This window comes from Chlamydotis macqueenii, chromosome 21 (genome assembly GCF_036417535.1).
Source record: "Chlamydotis macqueenii isolate bChlMac1 chromosome 21, bChlMac1.mat, whole genome shotgun sequence".
Classification (NCBI taxonomy): domain Eukaryota; kingdom Metazoa; phylum Chordata; class Aves; order Otidiformes; family Otididae; genus Chlamydotis; species Chlamydotis macqueenii.
The window spans coordinates 5,459,000-5,484,310 of NC_141576.1; the positions used below are offsets into that span (position 1 = coordinate 5,459,000).

General features: G+C 42.0%; 1 protein-coding gene across 1 annotated transcript in view; it reads left to right on the forward strand.

Moving 5' to 3' along the window:
• PEX14 (peroxisomal biogenesis factor 14) overlaps positions 1–24,674 on the forward strand; it is a 78,318-nt gene extending 53,644 nt beyond the window's left edge. Inside the window, exons 4-9 of the mRNA XM_086764656.1 lie at positions 6,070–6,192; positions 13,173–13,258; positions 15,803–15,905; positions 17,157–17,254; positions 20,585–20,676; positions 22,850–24,674. Coding sequence (XP_086620782.1) covers positions 6,070–6,192; positions 13,173–13,258; positions 15,803–15,905; positions 17,157–17,254; positions 20,585–20,676; positions 22,850–23,315 — 968 coding nt within the window. The 3' untranslated portion in view covers positions 23,316–24,674. The remainder of the gene's footprint in view (positions 1–6,069; positions 6,193–13,172; positions 13,259–15,802; positions 15,906–17,156; positions 17,255–20,584; positions 20,677–22,849) is intronic.
• The last annotated feature ends 637 nt before the right edge of the window (positions 24,675–25,311 follow it).

A 25,311-nucleotide genomic window follows, 5' to 3' on the forward strand; every position in this document is an offset into this window, starting at 1 on the left:
AAACAAGGCCCGGCTGGATCAGGTGGCACGGAATAATACAGGCTAATGAAATACAGCACAGCTTTCCATTACTGTTAGTTTTTACAGTGTCGTCATTACGTGTAATTTATGTTTAAAAAATTCAATTTTATACAAGGCTCTGGGAAATAGGGGTCTGCAGGTCACCCGACGACTTTTAACGGCTCTGAGAGTCCTTATTGCACTCTACTGTTCCAACAAAATGTTAATAATAAATAAAAAAAAAAATCCTCTTTTACTTTTTCTCTGGTTTGTGTATCTTGCTCTTTTTAATTACAAGTGGCTAAGGAGAGTTTGGGGCTGTGGATGATGTCAGGAGTTATCCCCTTTGCTGGTGCTCCCGGAGCGGGGTTACTGTCTGCTTGCTTTCCTTTTGTCTGCCCATCCATCACCTGGGGTCCTGTAAATGGAGTAAACACAGCTGAGGAGAGGGAGATACTTAACAACCTCTCTCCCAAACCCTCACCCTCTGACATTGCCCTCCTCTCCTCCATTACACTTCATTTTATTATAGACTCCAAAAAGCTTGGCCAGGAAGAGAAACTGCTGCCAGATTTACTTATTTATTTATATTTGTTATGCCCAAATACTTTTGAGTTTAACCCTTTCCTTCCTGGCTGGCTCACTGTGATTGTTAGCCCCGCGCTGTCAGTCAGGTTCTCCTTCCTCATTTGAGTGCCGTGCAGCTTGATCGTTTCTGATTGCTGCTTACTCACCCTGATGGGTTAAAGTATATAATGTTCCTTAAAGATTGCAATTGCATAATTACCAGTCTCGTAGATGAATAAAGCTGTAAGAATTCAAAGCCCTTTCAGTAGCTTTGCAAATTCCTTTTATTTCTGCATTTTTTGGCCTGACAGTTGAGACCAGTCACTTTCCCTTTGATGTTGGGGTTCCTTCACACAAAGTTTGCGCTGGAAGTGCAGCAGCAGGATGTTTACATTCAAATAGAGTGTCTTAATGTAAATGAAGGGTAAAAAAAAAAATCAGTGATGTTTCGAGACCTTAGGTTTTGTTACGATGTTGGATCGAGCGCAGCCTCGTGAATGCCCTGTGAACCAAGATGTATGAAAGAAAATGGATCCGGAGACTGTGCCTTTGTGACCTTTTTGAAATGTGTTCAACTAAGCACAGAGGATATAGGAGAAACATTTGATAAAGGAATCACCCAGCACGGCATGTTACTGACTGAACAGGTGGAATCATTTGTCTGGATCAGATCCCAGGTTTTTATGACTTTTTTTTTTTTTTTTCAGATGTGGCCATGTTCTTTCTGAGCAGAGTTGACTCAGTGGCTTCCAGGAAAAGGAGCGTAATGTCATTTCAGGGTGTCTACCAGCAGATCTTCCTTTGAGTCATATGATACCATGCACGGACTTTGCGTAGTCATACAGTTTGTTGTAGCTAAACAAGCTGTCCAGTTGTAATTTGCTTTCTTCTTAATAGAAAGTGTGTGCATGTGTGAGGAAAACAGCAACCCCGCACCTCTCCCTTGTCTTTGTCCCTGCAGAAGGGAAGGTGTGATTGCTCCGGGGTGGTCCGTCAGAGTGGTAGTAAAGCTGGCTTTGGAAACCCACAAAAGGAACCTAATTCTTTCGACCTAGTGGGGCAGAATTCTTAATTTCTTCCTAACCAGAAATTTTCTCCCTGAAACTAATGTTGCCTTAAGGTTGTGAAAATCTTGCATGAATTACTGAATTGAGCAATGCAAAGAGGAATATCATGAAGAAAAGGCTCAGTGGATGGGATGGGAAAAAGGATTGTCACTGAAATGTCAGAGCCTGTGTCAGAGAAGGAGAAGAAAAAAACTTAGTGGCTCATCTAGTTAAGCAAGGGTTTTGCATTGCAATTATTGCTACTGTGCTTCATCCAGAAAATAGAGAAGAATGGATTTACGGTGAAGCAACAAATTGGGGCTCACATCTCCTGAGTTTTCTTTTGCGACTGTCAGAGGTTCAGTTCTGACCTTGGAGCACTTCTCGTATCTGTATGTCTCACTTCGTCCTCATCTGTAAAACAGGAATAACAGTGGGATAACAGTACTCCTCTACTTCAGAGTGGTCGTAAGAGGAGCAGTATTTTGATGTACAGGAGGTCCTTATATTAAATAGTAGTAGATATTATAAAAGGGCCTAAACAGACAGTTAAGTCTTAAAAGTTCTTGGGCAAAGGAGCTTTTTATACAATACCTGAGGTGCAGGCACCAAGAGATGTTTGAGACAACCCATTTTATTCTCTGACTTGCTCTGATTCTGTGTTTGACTACATTGCCAGAGGCTGAGTGATCCCTGAAAACTGAGTGGCAGCGGTGACAATTACAAAAGAGGGTCAGCAAGAACCTTTGAGTGCCAAAAAAATAACGAGTGCTGGATTATTCAAATCAACACCCTGAAGCCTGAAAAGGAAATTTTAAGGCTTTGTGAAAATTATGACTAATTCTTTGCAATGGCTGTGGTGCTGTGGAGGAATGAAATGGGTGGCTGGGGGAAGGGAACAGGTTTGCATTCTGTAGGGCTGTGAAGACAGTTTCCTTGCATCCTTCTCCTCAGCTCAGTCCTTGCTCAGTACCCTCTGCGGTTAGATTATTCCTTGCAGATAGCAATCAACTGGAAGGAAGTGTGTGTCTAATTTGCATGAGATTATTTAAAACAAAAAAAAAGGTCTGCATTAGTCAGGGTGATGGTAAACAACGCAAAGAGATGCCTTTTATAATATAGCCGTGGCTCAGCTTTCAAAGCCAAATATAATTCACTTACAATTGGCAGTTTCCTTTATTGTTCCTTTTAACCTTTTGTGTTCTGCATGGTCTTGATCTTGCTGCGACTCCAAAAGAACTAAAATGTTTGTTTTCCAAAGTGTTGAGAAGTTAATTTAGAGCAATTCTTCTGTTAAACAGGGCTGATTTTCTTGACATACCTATTTGAGACTTATATTAGACACAAAGCTCCAGTGTTGGTGGCACTGCTTTTGCGTCCAAGGGAAGTGGTATTACTTTTGGGTTACAATGAATGGACCATGGGTACTTTTTCTATAATGCAGTGATAGAAGGAGTGCAATAAAATAAAGCAAGGTGAGATATAGTAACAGATGACACTTTGATCTGGTTTAGAAATTCCCACTTCCCTGTATAATTAATATATCAAGGTTGAATAATTTGGGGCATGGAAATCTCATACTGTGTGCATACATGTGTGTGGGTGGTGAATCTGAAAAAAAATTCAGTCCAAAGGGAATTTTGATGAGTTAGTTATAATTGCCTGAGAACAATCTTAGAATATCTTGTACATTTTTGTTAGTGTGTGTGAAAAATGACAACCATGAAGACAGGTGTATTTCTTAATCTACAGATGACTAGTTGCAGTGCAGAGTTACTCTGTATATATATAGAAGGAATCAGCTCTGGGAGATTATTCCCTTTTTTCATCTTGGTGAATAAAAAAAGAGGTGTTTCAAGGTGATGGCACTCCCAGTCTTCTCCTCTGATAATTAAGAATGGATGTAGTTGTGATGTTCTTTTGTATAATGCCACTAGTATAACGAACAATACCACTTCACAAGGCAGCAGAATGGTCCAGGGAAGTAATAACAATTTTAATTTGCACTACTTTGCACAGAATTCCAACCAGGAACTCAAATCTTAAAGGCTTCCATCATGCTGTCATTCACATCAGCTTTTTCTTCACAGTACAGCAGAGTTTTAATGGAAACAGTGATTACTTGAGCGTTCCTAGTTGGCAAGACCAGAATAATCCTAAAGTGCATTTTATCTACAAAAGATTTTAGATTTTTTTTTCTCAAAGAAGATGAGAATCGAAGGGGCAGTCTGATAAGGAGACAATACACATTGTTTCCAGCTCTTTTTGTAGAATGAAGTAAGGATCCTCTATAACTTCTGTACGTTTCTAAGTGTTAAATATTGTCAGATTTGCTATCTTAGCATGGAAATAGAATAAAATGCCCTATTCTAGCGGGAGCCACAGTTGCAGCCAGCAGCTAATGTTGTCCCTGTCTTTATGAAATTCCATAGTTGCTAGTGATCTGCAGTGTTGGCATCTGTTTATGCTTTCTCCTACACTGGATAATTAGGAGCTGGTTAAAACAGCTTCTTTCTGATTAGGACTTTGCTTTTTAACATGGATTAGACACCATAAATACTGCTTTTGTGACTAGAACAGGAGGTCGATTTGTGTTCATATGCCTTTTATTACTCTCACTGCAACTCCTGTTCCATACTGTTAGGTGTGGTTTTGGTTCCTCGCTATTTGAGGCATGCATCAAACACAAGTAAAGGGGTGATTTTGTCAGACTGCAGGACCAGAGATGAGGAACTGCAGATTTCTGATACTGTTTCTGACTCTGACTTTGCTCTGTTATGTTAGAGAAGTCACCTAACTTCTCTGTGCATCAGTATCTGCGCTGTAGAGTAGATGTATTAGTATCTCACAGGAACTCACATAATCACAGGAGTAGCAAAAAGATCTGTTAATAGTTACAAAGCCTTCTGCATACCAGAAGCTCTGTGTTAGTGCTTTATGATATAACAGTTCTGAGACAGAATTGTGTATTTATTTCCAGCAATATTGTTTGTGCCACAGAATATTCTGTCTAGACCCCCAGTATTCAGTGAAGTTTAAAATCCTGAAAAAATTTCTAGAAACTTAGGTAATATACCCAGAAGCCTGGCCATTTTCTATATTGTGTCTCCCTGTAATGTTAAAGAGGTAAGTGCTATAAAGGATTAAGTTCAGGAATTCCGTCTGCTCGCAATACCTCATGGATCTTGAGTGGCGGTGATGGAGAGGCAGTATTCCCCCATTTTTCTCCTACTGCTCTAATATTCATACCATTTTCCTCACTGTGCTCAGTCCCTACAACAACCGTGTAAGAATCAAGAGGTCTGCCTCTTTTCTTCTAGATCTCCTTCCTTAAATCTGTATTTTCATTTCCAACCTTTCTGAATGTTTTTGCATACATGCTGCACGTATAGTAAAAGCTCCTGAATCACTTCACGTATTCCTCGTAGCCGGGACGCTGGCTTTCTGTCTGCTTCTGTGCAGGAGAATAACGTAACAAATAATACACGGCTGCCAGGCCCCACAGTGCGGTTGCATCTCAATACTAAATTCTTTTTCTAGAGGATGTTTTCTCCTCTTGGAAAAAAATAATCCAGCTGTGCTTCCTTCTTCACAGATGCTGGTCATCGTGAATCCTTTAGCTGCTTTCCTTCTCCCCCTTGTTGGCCAAATCCTTTCCATATGTTGAGGCCAATTACAGATGGTCAGCCTGGCATTTCCTGATGGCAGGAGTGACTGCACCACCACGTACCATGTGTGCACTGTTACTGCAGCTCTGCGTGAAATAAAAACCAGTCTGCCCTCGGGCAATCTAGTCATGCAGCAATAGGCCGGGGCGATGCTAAGCTGAAAGTTTGGGCTTGGCCTTGTTTTGATCTGTTTTGTTATAGTTTTATTTCCTTCTTACATTCTGTGTCCCATTCATACTAATCACAGTCAGTCCCGATTTTTTCTTTTTATTTCTGCATTTGTCATAAAATAAAGCAAATTATTCCCGTCTTCGGAAACGATCTAGACTAATTAGTCGTCTAACCCAATAATTAGTTTTTTGTTTCCCTGTCTGTTTTCATGCATTATTGTTAGTTTTTTCCCCTCCTTTTTTTTTTTTACACCATTACAGATTAAAATGAGCCACATTTGCAGTTGATGGTATCTTTTTTTCGGGGGAAGAATGGAGAATTGCAATAGAAAGCTACTTCAAAAGCAGCAATAAACTCAAGGATAAATTAAGGAAATTGAATGAGCCACATTTGGAAGCAGCGTTGAGGCTAATATTCTGTCGCTTAAGGTTAAATTGCAACAGAGAAAGAGAGAGGGAGACATTCCAGTGAATCCAAAATTGGGGAGGCATTACTGCTCAAGTCAGTGCCAAAATTCTTTGCAGCTTGAAAGGGTTCTGCCTGGCTTGAGAATTTAATTATGCGTGCATCAAGTGGGTAAAGGTGCTAAACTGATTTCATTTCCTCTGCTCCCCCAGGCCTGACAGATGAAGAAATTGACCTGGCTTTCCAGCAGTCGGGCACGAGCACGGATGAGCCACAGTCCTCAGGTCCTTCTACACAGCCGGTGCCAGCTCAGCCCTCTCACCCTGTGGTGTATAGTAAGTAACACTTTGAAAATCATCTGGTCCTGTTGCTTTCTGCAGTGATTTCTGCAGCAATTTCACAGATTTCTGCACCAGATCCTAGATTTCAATTCAATTAATGCCATACTTTTTGTCAGAGTCGAACACTAAATGGTTCTTTGAATGCACTTCGTGGTTGTTGATGCCTATGACAAGATCTTATTACACAAGGAAAATGAGATATAAATGATCATTGTCTACAAACAGACATCATACATACTAGCCTATGACACCTCTTGACCTGAAGGTACAGTCAATACAAATTAGATTCTGACCCACTATAAGGACTTGGAAAAAGCATTTAGTCAACATAGGACTCACTCTTTCTTTCTGAAACTTAAGGTCATGCTTCCCTTCATCAGCAGGGTTCCCTAATGTTTAGATCATTAATGTATGATAGAGCTGGTAGATTCTCGGATTGAAGGTGCTGTAAAAGTGCAATACTATTACATCTTAGTTGTTGCAACAGTGGACTCTGTCCAATAAACTATTGGGGATCATCACAAAGTTTTGTATTTTAGTTAGAGTATTTATTTCCTTAACTACTCAGGCAACAGACCAGTTCATAGAATCATAGAATATCTCGAGTTGGGAGGGATCTGTAGGGATCGTCAAGTCCAACTTCCTACTCCTCGCAGAACTAGCTAGAACTAAACCGCATGACAAGAGTGTCATCCAGATGCTCCTTGAACGCCGACAGTTAATGCCTTGACCAGTTACTTGAAAGAGATGTGTTTTCAGCATGAACACCGAGCTAGAATGTGAGATCCTCAGGACTTAGTCTGTGAGTTTAAAGTCTGGCACAATGGACCCTCAGTGGGAATGAGTTTTAAGAGTGCTGTCAGGTTACAAATAATAATAAATGGTTAATAAAGATCCTTAATTTTAACAGGCTTTCTCTCATGAATCTTAAATAATCTGAGGACTGAGAGCAGAAATTCTGTGTAGACTGTGTGGATATGATTGTATGATTTTGTGTACAAAATACACTCTCAAAGAATTTTTAAAGTCCCAACATAATCTGTGTAGACTCAAAATTTACATATATATTTGCATTTTAAAACAAACCTCGCAAAAAAGTATCTAAGCTCCAAACAATAAAAACCAAAGTACACACCATTAAAAATCCATCAAAAGAAGCTGTACAGCTCACATGTGTGTCTGGCAGTTTGAAAAGCACTTCACTTACCTGCCAAGGATTAAGGATAGGATTTTGATACTGCTGGTAAATAGTTCTAGGTCAGATACTGACCGATGTAACAGTCCACTTCAGGCTGTGTTTAGTAGTTTAAGGCATAGTTTTGCTATTGCTAGAGACAATACTGGACTTGCTAGTATTTTTAAATACTCTATTTTGGCACAGTTTGGGGAAAAAAAAACATTTGTGATGGAGTTTGACTCAGAACTGACTGTTGTATTGGGTGTGCTGGTGAACTCCAGGACTGAATTCTGCCTCCTGGGCTAATACTTGTCTGCTAGAGTTCACAGAAAATACCAGAAAAGCAAAATCTCTCTCGATGAAGAAACAGTGTCAGATCCTTCTTAGTGCTATCCATTGTTCATTCAATTAACTCTTATCGTAGCCTAATATTGGAATATTTTATAGTCTTTCACTAATATGAGTGAGAGAGAAGTACGCAATTCAAACTGGAAAACATTGTCATAATTGTTAACCCTTGCAGCTTTGTCACTGTTTGGCATTTTGGCTTTCCTCAAAGTACCAGCTCCTATTTTCTTCTAACTAGGTAAAAATCGTAACTAATATTTAGACATCAAAATGTTCCCAGTAACAGCTCTAAAGAGAAGCCTGAATGTGTCATTCTGTAATGCTCAGAAACCAAAGGTGAATAAAAATACCACCACAGTAATGCTTTTGTGGAGGCTGTAATTGTAAACTGGTGCTCTAGCTTTGTGATCTGGTTGGTGCTTTGTAAATAATTTGAAGCTAAAGCTTTTGCCTGTGAGCCCGTGTTTTTTTAAGCAATCTCCAAAATCAGGGAAATGGTGACAGTAGGTTCATTAGGTATTGTTCCTCCCCTCTCTAGCTGTTCTTTGCAGACCACCTATTTAAGCTTAATCTTTAAATGGAGATATATAAAGCAATAAATAGCTAAATAAACACAGTATTTGTTTGACCAAAATATTTTTTTTAAAAAAAATTAGGTGTCATCTGTGCCCTATTCTAATCCTTGACTGGTGTAGTACTGGTGTTGTTAATGGTGGATCCACCTTTGTGTCTTCCTGTTAAGTGCTTTCTATGCTATCAGAACTACAAAAAGATAATGTGAATTTCTGTAGAGCTGATGGGTGAGACTGTGCGGTGGCTCAGTGCTCTTTCAAGGTGCCTTGTTTGCTCCAGGTTATTTTGTCAGTTGGATGCTAATCCTGTAATGAATATTTCTGAATTGGTCCAAATCTGCTCCAGGACAATTGTTTCTGTGACAGTTCACTAAGTCAATTTATCTTTCACAGATTTGTCAGGGGTTGTCATGTACAGAGAAAGATAGATACTGCTTTTTCTGTCTATCTGTTATGCTTATCTTACAGAGTATTCATGACACTGTTGTTGGAATGCTTCAAGGTTTGAAGTTCAAAGTATATCTAAAGGACTAATGAGATAGGTAGACTGCTGAATCTGTACGTTGACTTGTTGATGGGGACAACTCATGTTGGAAGAGCTTATATTGGAAAAGATTATGAGATATGTTTGCCTTCCCCAAAGGAGACATCTGAGTTTCTTGTGAAGCAGCATCTGATCTGCTGGAGTTTGGGTCTTGAGGACTGTGAACCACTTTGTGCTTGATTTTTTTTTTGTTCTTTTTAAGGTTTTTTTTGAGTAGTTTTGACACCTCTACACAAAATCACAAACTGCAGAGAAAGAATTACCCCCCACAGAACAAAAAGGAGAAACAGTTGAGGAAGATAATATGCTGAAAGTAAGCGTCTTAAGAAACCTAATTTTTCTCTGTCCCCGCTCCCCACAAGGTGTTGCTGCTTCATGTTTAAAAACTACATTCAAACTCTGAGTTACGAATACAGAAGTTCAGGGTGGCTTCAGAACCATCTCAAGAGTTCATTCAGCAAGAGTGAAGCGAATAGCCGCGTTGGTGATCTTGTCAGCAGCTCCAGTGTAAGATGTACACTCCTGTGAGTCACAGCAATAAATCCTGTGCACACCTTTTGATTTTACTTGCTTGATTTCCTGCTGTTGTCAACTCAGTCTGTTATAATTTTTAAAGCTGCAGGAAATAATTCTTACCACTTAAATACTTCCCTTTGTACAAACTGAACTGCTAGTGTAGCTATTACTTAATGTTCTAAAGTTTTTTTGGAAATAGCTGTCACCTATGTAGGTACTTTCTTATTCTTTAAGAGTTAACGAGAAAGAAGCATATTTGTAAGACTTCAGAGTAGCATAGTTATTGTACGCCAAACTCCTCCTGGGTTTGGTTTAAAAGAAATAATAATCAAGGCCAGACTGGATGTAGTGGAAGGTGTCCCTGCCCGTAGCAGGGGGTTGGAACTAGAGGATCTTTAAGGTCTCTTCCCCCCCAAACCATTCTATGATTCTATGATGACTTTTGGGAGGAGGAGACAAGAATTCAGTTACGTTTCTAGACACTGTATTTTAGCTCAATACCATCTCTACTGTTTCTCCTCCTGTTCTGGAAGAGTAATTCCTTCTCTCCAGTTTGTACTTTTGCCAAGAGGTGTCAAAACTGCTTTAAAAAAAAGCTTTAAAAAAGCTTGAATTTGATTAATATAGAGAAACAAGACTTTGCCTGACTGATAATAAAACTGATAAATGACATTTGAATTACTTGTAGCAGTAATTTATTACATAAAATATCTTTTATTTGACATGCGATTAGTTGCTGGAAGCATCACTCAATCTGACTAGTTTAAACATGCTCTAAAATGAACCCCCAGTAAAAAACCAGGGCTGTCTGCTGTTGGCGTTATGAAATATACTAATCCAGCAGTGAGGACAAAAATCTGACTTTAAATATTTAAATGATTAATTGGGTTTATATATTTTTTTTACCTTTCTAACCCCTGTAATTACAAGCAAATTCAGGGGAGTTTCTGAGCTAGGTGTGCAAAGCTGCACGCTTATCATCCAGGTATTGTCTGTGTTCTTCCCCGTGGTATTTGTGGTCTCCATTGATGGGGTTTTGGGCAGATTTTACACCTGCTTTAAAGTAATCTCCAGTGACTGTTTTTCTTGCCATTTGGATCTTCTTCTCCCACCCCTGTTTCTTCATTATGTGGGAGGCTATAGAATCCAGACTGTTTTCTCTTACAATTTAAAATGGTAACTAGAATCCAACTCTTTTTTTTTTCCCCAACTCCTTTCCATGGGTTCACTGTTTGCTCTTGGAAAATCACCACTTCCAGCCTCAGTTTCTACAGTTTTACATGTGGATACTAGTGATGCTGACCTTACTGGGATGCACAAGACCTAATTAATTCATGGCAGGGAAGTTAATTCTGAGATGAATGGGAATCTTAAAAACAGTGTTTACTCTGGAATTGCAATTTACAGTTGCTGCTGTGAAAATCAAATATACTTACAAAAACCACCGACTTACATCTGGAGGCTGTGTCCCTTCCATTCGCCTTTTGAGGGTCTCTTACGCAGAATGGATTGTTACTTCCCCAATATGTAGTGTGCCTCTTTCAGGAGGATTTCAGTGCCTAAACTGAAGGGTAACTGGGCTGTTAGTGCTTTTTCACTTTCTCCGAATTCTATTCCAGTTCTAAAGTGGGGAAGTTGAGGATACGCAAAGAAGTCAGTGTGCACTGAGATTGCAGCTGGGAAACTCCTAACCCTCTCTCCACTCTACGTTTCAGAGTATTGCCGAGAAAAGGGAAGACTGAATGTGGGTTTTAGGCAGAGCTGTGACATTCTTCATAACATTGTAAAGTCGATGTGGTCAATGCAGAGCCTTTACTGCGTCCCTCACTCACTCACTTTTCCTCTCCACCCCCCTCACTTTTTTTTTTTTCCACAAGACAGAATTATTTCACACACCTCTAAAACGAGTAAAATGGCATTTCAGCTTCTTGTCTTTATAGACTCTCTGAACTTTAGGAAAGATCATTCTGGTCCCTTTTCATTAATAATGAAAACCAGGGGGCAATAAAATGTTCTTAGCTCAAGCATTACAGGAACGGAGGGAGAGAGGAGTGAGGTGAAAGGGCGAAGCGGACGGGGTCCTACAGGTGTCTGTCCGTTCTGCTCAGAGGTCACCGTGGCTGGGAGGTGGTTAGGGACAGCCAGCCAAGGACTGCCATGGACAGGGCACAGCTGGACCCACAGAGCCTCTGAGGTTAATTAACCCTTTGCAGTAGGCAGTTCAGCCTGGAACGAATTGCGTTGTCATAGAGGATATTTTTAGTCAGAAGTTCAGGGCAGAGAATCGGACAACCAAGAGACTTCACACAGCAGAAACGACAGTGGGAGCAGAGTAAGGAGGGAAAAGTGGGATGGATGACTGGGGTTTGCGGCAAGATTAGGCAGAGATCATTTTAAATCCTGACATGTACACAGCCAGTTACTGCAGCTTAGCTGACGTGTGTTAACTCATTAAGTTAAAAAGTTATGATAATTTGATCACGTGCCTAAGCTCCAAAACTGCAACTGCAGCAACCCAAAATACTGCTGGTGACACTGCTCACCAACTCTGACAGAGCTGCTTTAATTTGTTCAGATTTCTAGCCAGTGGATAACTTGAGGAGCTGTATCCTGAAATGTAGTGAGAAGCTGTGAGTGCCAGTATCTGAGAGTCAGTGCCTGACTGCAGAGCCTGAGGGCTGGGATGAGGAGTAACTCTTGCAATGAAGTGCCTGTAGAAGACCTCAGCAACAGGGAAAATGGCAATAGGTGAGCAAAGCAGAAAGGAAACAAGCTTCCAGTCATTTCAGCCAGTTAAGCCGCCCTTTGAAAGCCCAAAGTGAGACTTTGGAGAACAGAATGCATTTGCGAGAGATTGTAGGTCACATGTAGATTTGGATCTGTCTGTTTAAAGACTGCACACCGGCCTCCACCTCATCACTTCTGCCCACATCCTGCCACTGAACTTTAGGAAAGATCACTCTGCATCCTCTTCATTATTAAAGAAAACCGGGGGCAGTACAAGATTTGTTAAGGGAACTGCGAGGGAGGTGAAAGGATAAAGCTGATGGAAAACTACAGGTGTCTTCTGATTCTGCTTGAAGGAGCAGCGCATACCATGTCTTTGCTTTGCTCTGTGGAGTCGCTAAGGTTCTGTACAGAATTGTGTGTTAAATATATCAGGCGTCTATCTACTTCTTTACCTCTCTCTGTAGATATTGAATTGCATATTTTCTCTCTGCTATTTACATGTGCTTTGGTCCCTATTCATAATTCAGGCTTGAAAGACACTGGGTCCTTCCTTATTGAAACATAAACGCATTTATTGCCCTGATTCCTTTTCTTTCTCAAAACACTTCCTCCTTTCCTTCTTTTTCTGCACTCTTTTGGGTCTCTGATTCTGTCTCCATTTTCAAAAATTATGATAGTGAAGAACAATTGCTATTCAAGTAATGAGTTAACCTTAGCTAGCGCTAACACCACAGACAGTTATCTGGGGAAAGAGCAGTAGGGTTCAGAGCGCCTTCTGCAAGGGAAGAGTAGGGCAAAACAGCTTGATGGAACTTTTTAAATTGCTGCTGTGATTTGTCTCCCTTTGACCCCTTGTGCAAGGCCAGTATTAATGGTAGAGGTCTGGATAGGTGTTTCGATCTGTCCTGTAGGACACTGTACCTGAAGGACTACCAGCATCTTAATGTCCCCTGCTCAGTAAATCTATGCCTGCTAAGAAACAGCAGAACTGGCATTATCCATTGCTCTTTCCTCTGATAAAATGGATGTATGAAAATGTTGTTGCTTGCAGTTCTGACTATGATTATAACTTGATTTTGGCCTTTAGGTCCACCTGGCTCCAGATGGCGAGATTATGGGGCTTTGGCTATCATCATGGCAGGAATTGCCTTTGGATTCCACCAGCTCTACAAGGTAATATCTCCCTCACTACTCTTACACTGCACTCTGAGAGAACAATGTTACACTGCTTGTGTCCAAATGATCGTGTTGGTTCCAAGTTGGTGAAGCATCTCTGTTCTTACTGGCACTGCCATTGGTGTATTTGACAAATGTAGACACTTAACGTGAACATGCAGAGTCAAAAAGTGGCAAGCAAGCAAAAATAGTTTTATCAGTGGATCTCAAAATGCTAGAAACAAGATCATTTTCATTGTGTATACATTTTTTTGAATTTTTTAAGTTGGGGAAACTGCATTGTTCAGCAAAGGGAATTTCTCAGCACTGGCCAGAAGACAGTACTGTCATAACCCCAGTCCAGTGATTTGTCCACTGGTGATCCTGCACCGTGCGTAGGAAAGAATCTTCTTTGACAAATCAGAACAATGAAAAGAAGGTGCTGATTTCCAGGTCTGCCATACATCCTGTAGTTCTAGTCCAGTGTGCTTAGAACAAGGTAGAGCGAGTGTGTGTCTGCTTGTGTAGTGTAACGACAGCAGCCCTTTCTTATTTCTTGTGCAGTTTTTCTCCAGTTGAATATATCTTTCGTTCTGGATTTGCTTTCCAGCAGTGTGGTTAAGTGACATTAGATAACGTCTTTGGTAAACAGTCATATTCTGTGGCTGCATAGAAAGACGTAGGTGGTTCGGGTCAGCGCAGCAGAGTGTAGAGAGCTTTGGTCTGGTAGAAGTTGTGTTTTCTTTTTCCAAAAGTGACAGAGATGAAGACTTCATGAGAAGTCCATGGTTTTCAAGTTGGTTTGTTCTTTAATTAACAATTACTGCCTTGTTTAGTAAAATCTATTTTACAAATAAAAATGTTGGCCTTCTAGTTCAAAACTACTTTTCTTATCCTGTCCAATCATTCATTTTCTGGGTCTCAGGTTAAGAGAGAGGCCAGATTAAGCAACATGTTCCACCTATGCAAGTAAAGTTACATGACTCAAGAGAACGGCTTTTTATTGAGATACGTTGTCCTTATGTTTTTATATTAAAGTAGTGATGCCAACCTTACTGATCTTTTCATTCTTGCAAAGAATGGTGGGGCTACTAAGTGTCCAGAGAGATGTTAAGGCAAGAGCTGCTAGGTGTTGCAGACCTGAACATGCTGCTGTAACTAAATGATACATATCTAACACATGTTGATGATTTACGTACATTTTTGGCATATGTCACTGGTGCTGTTAATATATCCTACTGCTGTATTCTTAGTTTACAGATCTTGCTCTGCTGTCTATCCAGACCTCATAAGGCATATTGTGTGCCTAGCAGAGACCTGTATTATTTTATATGAGTAAGACATCTTTGGAGACAGTTGATAAATTCCCTCTACCTTTCATGGGCTTTTGAGGGAGTTTGCAAATAGTGATTTTTCTATGAGAGACAGGATGCTAGCATAAACCATTGTTGTCCATGTGTGTTCTGTGAAGATTAGGAGAGAACTGGTTATGAAAGTCATCAAAAGCTATTTGCTTTTCAGAACGTCTGAGTGTAAACATGTACGTGTACATGTGCTTTGTGAGGGTAAAAGCTGCGTACAGCAACACTCAAATCTTAAACCGGTGCTATTAAGTGTAAAAGGCTGTCCCACACATGTCAGTTTGCCTAATCAGCTCTGTCTCAGAAACCATCCTGTACGTATGCCCCAACAGTGGGGGTGCATGCATCAAAAGCCAGGATGAAAAATAACTGATAAGCGCTATTAGGGCTGTTTCCGCATCCTAGACCATCCTTCTCTCACATTTTTTTCACCTACCATGTTGTGCTTGGATGTGCCCTTGCTAAAGTGCATGTTCAGTCCGTAGAAGCAGTGCTACAGAAGGATCCATGCTACTTAAGAGGAGAATTGTGACCTATTAACCGCAGTTCATGCTCTGCAAGGGCAGAACGAGGTAGATTTCCTGACTGCGTACAGTGTCACTGAACTGCCTCCCATCCTGTACTACCTTCGTTCTCGCTTCCTTTAGCCCTGGTTCCTTAGTTCAGTTCCCTGTGCTCCAGATCTCTGCTCTTCCTTCCGTGACTCATAACCCTTCCTCTGCCAAGGTTCAAAAGATTTTGTAACACTTCTCATTCCCTGGATTCGGCTTGCGCTTGGCCTTTCCTGGGCCTTTCTCCTCCTCTTCCCACATCTGCATTTCTTGCTTTGTGGATGTAGCTCAGATGTTGAGACACATCAGTGTGCTCACATTTGAGAGCGTAAGATCTGAAATTGTACTCTCTATGTGATGGATGCTTCTCGGGACTGAGAGCTGTCCCAGAAACCTGAAATTGAGTTAGGAACTGTTTTTTAGCACCCCTAAAAATTTAACCATGGAATTAATATCTTCTCTTCTGCAATTTCTTTTAACACCTACTCTACAGGGAATTTCTTTTCTCAGCCAGGTGTGTGGATAAATGATCACTGGCTCTGTGGTAAAGGCTGAGATTTGGGTGGTGGGCTTTGAGGATGTTTCAGGTAGATTAGAAAGACCGCTTTGCATATCCCTATTTCCTAAAAAAGTTTCTGTACTCCATGCAGAAATACCTGCTTCCTCTCATCATGGGAGGCAAAGAAGACAGGAAACAACTTCAGAGGATTGAGTCAAACATTTCTGAGATGAGTGGCAGTGTGACACAGACAGGTAAAGATTAATGACTCCATCAATTCACCCCTCAAAGCCTTTCTCCCTGAATCCTCCATTCTGCCAAGACCCCCACCCTTTTCTTTCCCTCCATCTCCACTTTATGTGGTGACTTCATTTATCTGCTCTGAGAATCTGTTCACATTTGCAAATGAAGCCGCCGTCATTTCGGTTTAATTTGAAATTGCTTGTTTACTGTCGGCGCGGCCTCAATTAATTATGTTTTTACGGAAAGGCTCCCAACCTCAGAATATTAATAAGGGGAATAAAATGACAGCCTTTCGGAGGGCTGTAAAGTTCATTTTTAATTTCTGCTTCTCTGATGTTTTCAGGGGCTTTTTTTTGGTGTTTTCCCCCCACCTTCCATCTGAAAATCCGAGGAAGGGTCAGGAGAGTCTGTAATTACTGTGCCTCCCTGACCTTAGCCACCTTCACTGTTATTGACTCTATAGGGGGTTTGTTCATTACCTGATGCCCTAATGATGGTCTGGATTAGCTGCTACCTGTCACACCAATAGAGTTTTTAATTTTAGTTTATTTTATCAGTTTGTTTACTGCCTGAAAGCTTTGGATAAAGTACCAAACTAGAAAAAGTTCTCCTACAGCTGGAGTGGGAGTCCAGAAGGGTGTAGGAGGGGAACACAGGGTGTTCTCTTGACATAAAAGGAGAAAAATGCAAAAAGTATATTCAGTTGGTGAGATGGGAAAAAGTGTGACTTTCAGCAGTAAGTTTGTTAAAGATGTTTGGGTTGAAGGAGCTGGTGAGTTGAGAGTGAGAGGATGCTAATTAAACTTTTTAGTGGAGGGTAAGAAGAAAGGCATCTTTCATTCCTCATGATCCCCTAAGGTTAGTCCTGAGACCAGCCTCTTCCCGGATTGGAGCGAGCCCCAGTGTTTGCCTGCGTGAGGCCCACGCTAGATAAATGATACAAACATTGTATAAGTTCAGGGAGATGTACAAATCATAAACCAATATAATTAGAAGGGAGAGGTTTTGGACGGATATACTGTGGGCTATAGACATCTATACAATGGAAAGATAAACTAGAAATACTGGAGGTTAGATGCAGTGCAGGTAGATTACCCGTAGTGCAGATAAATCATATGGATTAAAGTGAGCAGGCGGGCGTAGATAAATTAAATATAGTAGGAATAGAGGCATCTTTGTAGCTAGACAGCAGGAAGGATGTGTGTGAGTGCGTATATGTGCATGTATCTCAGTTTAACATTCTTCTGCCTTTTCCCTCACAGTGACTCAGTTACAGACAACTTTAGCAGCTGTCCAGGAGCTGCTAATCCAGCAACAGCAGAAAATCCAGGAGCTCACCCAAGAACTGGCTGCTTCTAAGGTATCCACTTCCAACTCTCCACTTTTAGAACGTCGCCGTCTTCTTTGGAACATGCATGCCTTCTTTTGTGCCACATGAAAGGCACCTTATTAGGTTCACAATCTAGCCTTCAGCTCTGTCATATCCCCAGCCACTTTCTCTGCATCCTACTTCTTCCTAGACGATCTTTTTAAAGCACTGGATACTCAGTGAAATATATCTGACTGCTGAGAGGGCTTTACTGTACAGCTTTGTATGCAGCCTGTGTGTCTGAGGCCTCAGACCTGTCCTCAGCGCGGTATCTTCTGCATCGCATTTGAGATGAAATAATTGTGCTGTTAGTCCACTGACCAAAAGAGGTAAAGGCCAGTTCTGCAGATGTTTTATTTGTGTGTGTATGTAATTTTACATGTTTAGATTTCTCCTGTACCCCTGTACATTTCAAAAACAATGACTTAATCCTGTTCAGCCAAGCACACACTTGAAGTACTGTTTTCAAGTCACTTGTTCAGATCCAGGCCAGGTAGTGGCCGAACATTCTTATTATTTGGTTTCTTTCAATTATTTTTGTCATCTCAGTGTAACAGGTGACACCATCACTACCACATCAGTCACACACAGTGGTCCGTTCCCCTTGACTCCTGACTTAACCCTGGCAATCAAACCATCAGTTCTGGTAGTCTGTGCTGTTGCATGTCTAACTACAATTAACCACTTTTAACCAAAATTTATTTTCTTTCTGGCAATGAGAATTAGTTCTTTCCATCTCCAGAGTACTTTGTGGCCATTGACCTAAGCATTCTACCAGCCAGTAAGTGTGGGTTACATGTGAGGTGGGATGCACTTTAACTAGTCACACAGAGATGAAGTCTTCCTTTCACTCACAAACTTGTGATTATTCAGGGCCCAGTCATCTTGCAGTATTCTCTGTACAGGGAGAGATTTTTCTTTTTATTGTGAAGTCCATTAGACAATGCTTTCAACCTGTGGCATGAACAGTTGTCTGCTCCCCTCACCTATACTTTAATCTCGTACAAACCCTTTGGTGGTGTGTAACTGGCGGGCCGCAGCTGAATGTGTGGTGCACACACTGTACAGTAGGAATCCCTCAGTGGCACAGCTGTAAACCCAACCATGAAAGCCAGTTTATGGTCACAACACTCTCCTTCAATTTTCCTTGGGAACTGTGGCCTGTCAGTGGCCTGGAGCCAGTCCGGAAATTGGAAAACTGTTTTCAGGTCTTAAGTGTTAAGATTAAGACCACATGTTGAGCTTTAAGAAGGAAAAAGGGCAAAAGAGTCTTGGCGGTTTAGAGAGTCTTGAAGAAGTTTTTCCTCCCCCCTCTCTACCCCCTGCACTGAAATGGTAGCACACATTGTTATGATATCTAAACCTCATGTGTACAAAGAAAAGCTTGGGCAACCCCACAAACCAAAGAATAAAAGCTGTGTTTTCTCAGCTGTAATGTAAGTTTTTATATCTGCTTTTCAAACTCCTACTGGCATGCTGTAAAAAATTAAAAAGAAGGACTTTAAGTAATTAAAAAACATACATAAAAATTCAAGGCTTGAATTTTCTACAACTGTTTTTTAAAGAGACTGGCTAAAAAGCCCCAGATGTCAGATTTTATTTCTAAATCCTAGGCATCTGGCACCATATGTGTTTTGGAAATTTGAATCCTTTGCAGGCCAGCGAGTGGAAATCACTCCCTTGTTAATGTGCTGCTGTAGCTTTCAAGGTCTTGGAAAGCCAGAACAGTGGCTCCTGGATTCTTGCTGTCTGAGGGCTGGGAGTGTGAATCCCAAGGGAACGCATCTGTGTATATCACAGCTACTACAGCCTGAGCCTCTCCCAGCTCGCTGGGTTCACAGCCCAGAAGTCATTGTGAGGAGTGCTGGCTCTGAAGGTGTTCGGGGTTACTCAGCACCAGCTGAAGTCTGTTTAAAGAACAAGTAGGAACAACCAGTTCTGGCTACAGCTAGTAGGAACTGCTGAGGAGGAGTTTTGTGTTATTCCAGTCCTGGCTTCCTTTGTTGGGGGATTTATTGGGAGTATCTCTGGAGCAGTGCTCACAAGTGAGCCCATTCCTAATGGCTTTTAGCAGAAATTACTATGGGAGGTGCTAGAAATGAGTGTTCTTTGGTCTCATACTCAGGCGATTGCTACAGGAGTTGTTAGAGTGATATGATGTGTTAACCGTAGGCCACGATCTGTCTTTCAGAATGTTTCTCGAGCTCCCAAAAGGGTTAAAAGACAGATTGCCAGAAGTATTATCTGCAGCACGTTCTCCTCAGTTGTTACCTTACTCTAATTTCTGCCTGATATCCCATAGCAATCCTGCTGCAGTGCTGACAGCAGCTGTACCAGGCTTCCATGAGTTACTTATCATCTTTCCCCCCCAAATTGCATTAATTGCCCTGAAATATCCAAGAGTCAGTGCCTAGTCCACCTGCTTGCTGGAGATACAATCTGGTAATTCAAGCATAGCTCTAACTCTTCAGATGTAGTAGGGAAAATTTTTGCAACTTTCAAGCATTGATTTATCAGCCCACCTCTAAACACCACAGAGTGCACATAATCAATTCTTTATTTCATGATTTAGGAGAAATGAACAAATGGTTTTAAAATAGTTGTTAATATATAATATTTGAATCTGTTGCCTTAGCTAAGGAAAGAGTAAAGGACCTGATTGCCTGGAAACATTCAAGGCCAGGTTGGCCGGGGCTCTGAGCAACCTGATCTGGTTGGAGATGTCCCTGCTCCTTGCAGGGGGGTTGGACTGGGTGGGCTTTAATGGTCCCTTCCCACCCAAACCCTTCTGTGATTCAGTGCAACTCCCACTGCCTCTCAGGGTCCTAGTTCTGGTTTTGTAGAAATAATTCATTAGGTCAGTATCAAATGATTTAGTTTACCTCTTTGTGTATTGTACTCTATCTGATATGTTGGTGGAAAACATCCTATGTAGACTTAGCTTTGTCTGAATTCTCACAGTGCTGGCCTCCTAATGAAAAAAAAGGTCCCCTTGAGAGGCTTCAGCAATGGCTGTGCATGGTGTGTTGGAGACAAGATCAATTAGTCGTCCAAATGGCAAACAAATATTTGAATAGTCTTGGCACCTTGAGACAATCATTATTTCTGATCATCGTGGGCATCCATTCGGGTCCTTCTTTATTGTGGAAGTTGTTTTGCTCAGATCTGAGAGATTTTAAATGGTGTATCTTACGTATGTTATCTCGAGGGCTCGAGGTTCCCAGATGGGAGGAGAGGGAGGATAACAGAGAGAAAAGTTACATTTGTGAACTATCTCCCAGTTCATACTTTGATCTTTATGTCTTCCTTTTCATGTTCTAGGCCACAACTTCCACCAATTGGATTCTGGAGTCACAGAATATTAATGAATTGAAATCTGAGATCTACTCATTAAAAGGACTTCTCCTGAACCGGTATGGATGGAATATGTGAACAGATTATTGTGTGGGGAAAGGGTTGCTTTCTGGGATTCTCTCAATATCGGAGAGGAAAGACATTTCCAACAGGAACTAGCTCTATATCCCGTTGCTGCTATTTTAGTAATGCAGGTCTCAAAATGCTTTTTAAACTTGCCTTAAATCACAGAGCACTTTGGGTAATTAATAAGATTTTTCCTTTTTGTTTACAATAGAGGAATTCTTTGCCGTTCACCACAGTCAGGATACCCCTCACCTAGTTTGAGATACTGACTGCAGCTGCATTCTGTTACAGAGTCACTTCTGGACACAGTTCAGCTGACCTGTTCATGGTTAGGGCACAACCAGGATGAAAAGAATTCAACAGAGCCTGTTTCTCTCAATTAGCTGGCTCAAGTATAGACATCTTATAATGTAGGCGATGTCTGAAATGAGGTGATACAAATCCCAGCCTGTGGGACAGTCATAAGAACAGGGGTCAGATCTCAGTTCTTGAAGAAATTATTTTTTTCCAAGCACATTACTTAAGAGTTTATCTAGCTTCTCAGCTATTGATCCTTTCACTCTGGTATGACTCCCTTGCCTCCTTCTACATGTAACTAAATCTTCTAAGTCCTCTGTTTCCTAAGAGATGGACTTCAAAGATCAGTCTAAGATTGGACTAAACATGTTCTGGATCTCAGCAAGTGCTCTTTTCAGAAGTCCAAAAAGTGTATTGACTTTAATATCCTTTTAAATTCTTGCTACACCTCCCACTCCTCCCAGGAGTCACAGTAGAAAGCTTTGGAGGATTGAGGACACGTATTAAGTTACTCTCTGTTAAGTTGGGTAATATTGGCATCACTGCTGGGGAGAGAGCATTAGTTAATAACACCTCTTCAGCCATGGGAAAGTCACAGCTAGCTTTTTTTGGAAAAAAAAAGAAGACTTTTTGGGGGTTGTTTTTTTAACAAAAAGACAAGTGTTTCTACAGTGAGGAGGCAGCAGCAACACCAGAGCCAAGAAAGTCTCCAGATTGAACTTGTTGATTGCGTTTGTGATACTGGTTGAATAATGCAGACAATTAGCTTATTGCACTCACAGGAGATGGAGGTTAGATCAGCAGAGTTCTTCGATGGCTGGTGGTGGCAGCAGGAAGAGGGAAGCAAGAACAGCTACTGTTCCTACTTCAGTCTAAGAAAATGTAATCTATTGTGTTTGAGTGCTCACTGTAGGAGAGCAGCCAGCTTTTGCCTGCTCTGGTTTTGTCCGTGGAACTAACCAGCTCACCCGAGGGGCATGAGAGCTCCCTGCCACACAGCATCATTTTCAGAGCTTGAGCTGATACCTCTCCATACTCCCACTTCTCATATACAAGCAAGGATGCACGGAAGTACTAGATCAGACATGCTTTTTTGCTTTGCTCTTCATGATGGATGACTTTCTGAGGGCACTAGTGCTCCCCACTGTTTGTCCTGTTGGGTACGTGGATTCTCCTTTTAGGGCCAGGCACTAACCTGCCACTATTAAATCCTTAAAGCCCACCTGGAAAGGACTTGAGGACGGAGCAGCCAGCTTCTCAGCTGTATGACTAGCTAGTATGGCTCTGTTCAAGTTAGAGAAGCTGAACCAGTTTGTGGCAGCCCCAGGACCTGGCCCAAACATGTAAAGTGCACGCTGGGACTAGGAGAAGGCTCTGGATTGTAATGAGCCAGCATGCAATAGCTGTGTATCACAGTGCAGGTGAGAGCCAGGTGCTGAAACTCCTTGGCTCAGGCACAAGGACCTGATGCATTTGACTTCTTGCTCCAGTGGGAATTTTCTTTACCAATTAATTAGTGATTGTTTTATAAAGGGACACTCATGTTTTTCCACAGGTAGTGTTTCTGAGTGCTAGCTTACTCTGTGAAATTGGCCAAACCAGATCCATTTAGTACTTCACATTGCCCAGCGTGATATTTTCCTTGCGTGCAGGCTCGATTACTGGGTGCTTGTAAAGCGCTTTGAGATCCTGGCTGAAGAAGTGAAGTGGCCTTCGTTTTGTTCATTTATGACAAAGGAGACTTGCAGTGTCAGTCCTGCTTTACATGACTTCCTCAGTGCAAATACATTCTCTGTAATGATAACCCCACAGTGTTTTTAACAAAAGCCCCTTTCTCTCCTTTTTTTCCCCCTCTTCCCCTCCCCCAAGGAGGCAGTTCCCTCCCTCCCCTTCGGCTCCTAAGATCCCATCATGGCAGATCCCAGTGAAGTCAAGCTCACCCTCCAACCCTGTTGTTGCCAACCATAATAGCAGCAGTGACATCTCACCTGTCAGCAACGAGTCTACCACCTCATCACCAGTCAAGGAGAACCACAGCCCCGAGGGCTCAAAGGTCAGCTGCCATCTGCTGAGCACAGAGGAGGGCAACAAGGCAGTGATTGACGTCAAGAGCCAAGTACGGATGGAGGTGCAGGGTGAGGAGGAGAAAAGGGAAACCAAAAGGAATGAAGAGGAGGAAGAGGACGATGAGGATGATGATGTTAGCCATGTGGATGAGGAGGAATGTCTGGGTGTCCAGACTGAGGACCGGAGAGGAGGGGATGGTCAGATTAATGAGCAAGTGGAAAAGCTACGAAGACCTGAGGGGGCCAGCAACGAGAATGAGATTGACTAAGGCACCCTGGCTTCTGCTGCTGCTACTGTACATCTTCCCTAGCCTCCTGCACTGTCCCCGGTGCCTCTCCCATTTTGCGGAGAGAAGTGCCACCATCCCCTCCAGTGATTCTCCCATGATTGCCCCGTGAACAAGGTGGGCCCTGTTTCACCACAGGGCTTTGCAGTGTTGCAGTGGCTGCTTCTCCCCTCCCAGACCTACCTTCTCCCCATGAGCTGGGGTCACTGCCTAGGCTGGAAGACCAATCACCTTACCGTGCACCACAGCTTCAGAATAAGTCCTCTTACGAAAACACCATCTCTTCTGAAAGAGTCGACCTCTTTGCTGTATCGTAGAGTCCCTCTGTCCAATTTCAGAAACCAATCTGTCCAGAGCTCTTTGATTTCACAAGCCTTTAAACCCCCATAAAGCCCAAATCAGTTCTCTGTTTCCCACAATAACCCTGTTTTATTTCTCAAAATATGTGATATTCTGTTGCCAAAAAAAGAATGTTTTAACCTTGAATTCCTCACCAGATCTCAGTCTTGGCTCTTCCAAGCCTTTTATCAATCCTCAAATTCCTGAAACTACCTAGCATCTAAAAACACTAAATTTCTGTGGGGTCCAAAGAACACTATTTCCACCCCACATGCTTACACTCATCAAAGTGGCCTCTTGCTAGGGACCGAGTCCAGGTTTCACGGCCACAGTAAAATCCGTGAGAACAGGTGGCTTTGCTATGGATTGCTCCCCAGTAAAAGGAGGCTTTAAAAGAAGCTGACCCCACTCATCCCCATTGCTACCCTTCCTCCTCCAAAGAGAAGGAGCTCACATCCGTTTCTGACATCTTACATTTTATTTATAGCTGCCCTGTATGAATGAATGAGGTGATATCAGATGCTGAAATAGTTGGTTAATTCTGAATCTTTGCAATGGTTCTTAGTGTGTTTTTCTCCCTAAATGAGGAGAAAACCCATCTTAAATGGTCAGCTGAGACCTGTACCTTCCCAGTGACAGGCACCTGCTTCAGGAAACCAGTCTTTACAGAAGAGAGAACAGTTCCAGCTCTGAGGTACACCACTGGCCCTTCTTGCCCAGTCCAGCTTTTTTTTTTTGCCCCATTGGGGCTATAAACAACTGAAACCAGTGAATTCTGAAACCTCTCATTTGCAGCATCGTGTTCTCAGCTGGTAAAATGGTGGTGTCCAATTATATTATTCACTGCATCAGAGCCTCTTAGCAGAGCAATTCTTGTAACAACTGAGTCTCACTGTCCTCACCAAGCAAGTGTGCTCGTCTGTGTGATCATGTATAGACTTCAAATATAAAATACGATTGTATATAATTGTAATAAATATGAGTTACCACTATTTAACACCAGGCTGTTACTGCGTTACTGTGGCTCTTATTCTGGGGACAAATATGCGTGCAGGGTGGTAAAGGGAGGGAAAAGGGACTATTACAGAAATTCAGTCCTTATAAGATGTTTTCTGAAGGATGTTTATGGTTGATTTTCTGACTGCTCCAGTTAGATCAGCAGGAACCAGTGCAGAGAATGGTGTAAGTGCAGTGTAAGGTACAATATAAATAGCTCCCACAACGCTGTCATGCCAGGTTGCCTCCGATGTGGCAGAGTGGGATGGATGTCTCGGCCAGTGAGTAAAATGCGGCTGTTCCGGTGCCCTTCCTCCCAGCAGGAGGCTCTGCAGGGTGCAGAATGCAGCATCCCGCTCCTTTCCACCCCTGGCAGCAGGAGGTGCTGAGGGGAGCGTGTGAGATATCCCACGGCCCCTTTGGCTTATCTTCCAGCAGGGAATGCCGTGCGGCGTCCCATGACTGGGCTCACCCTGCCGTGTCGGTGCAGAAGCCATTGGAAGAAAAGGCGTACAGCAAGTAATTCGTAGTACTGCAGTCCCATCTTTGTTCGACAGAAATATTTGGCTCCCTTCTTAAAAATGAGGGATTTACTTGATTCCTGAGTATTTGGGTGTCTGGTACACAGTGACATTTTCCTGCT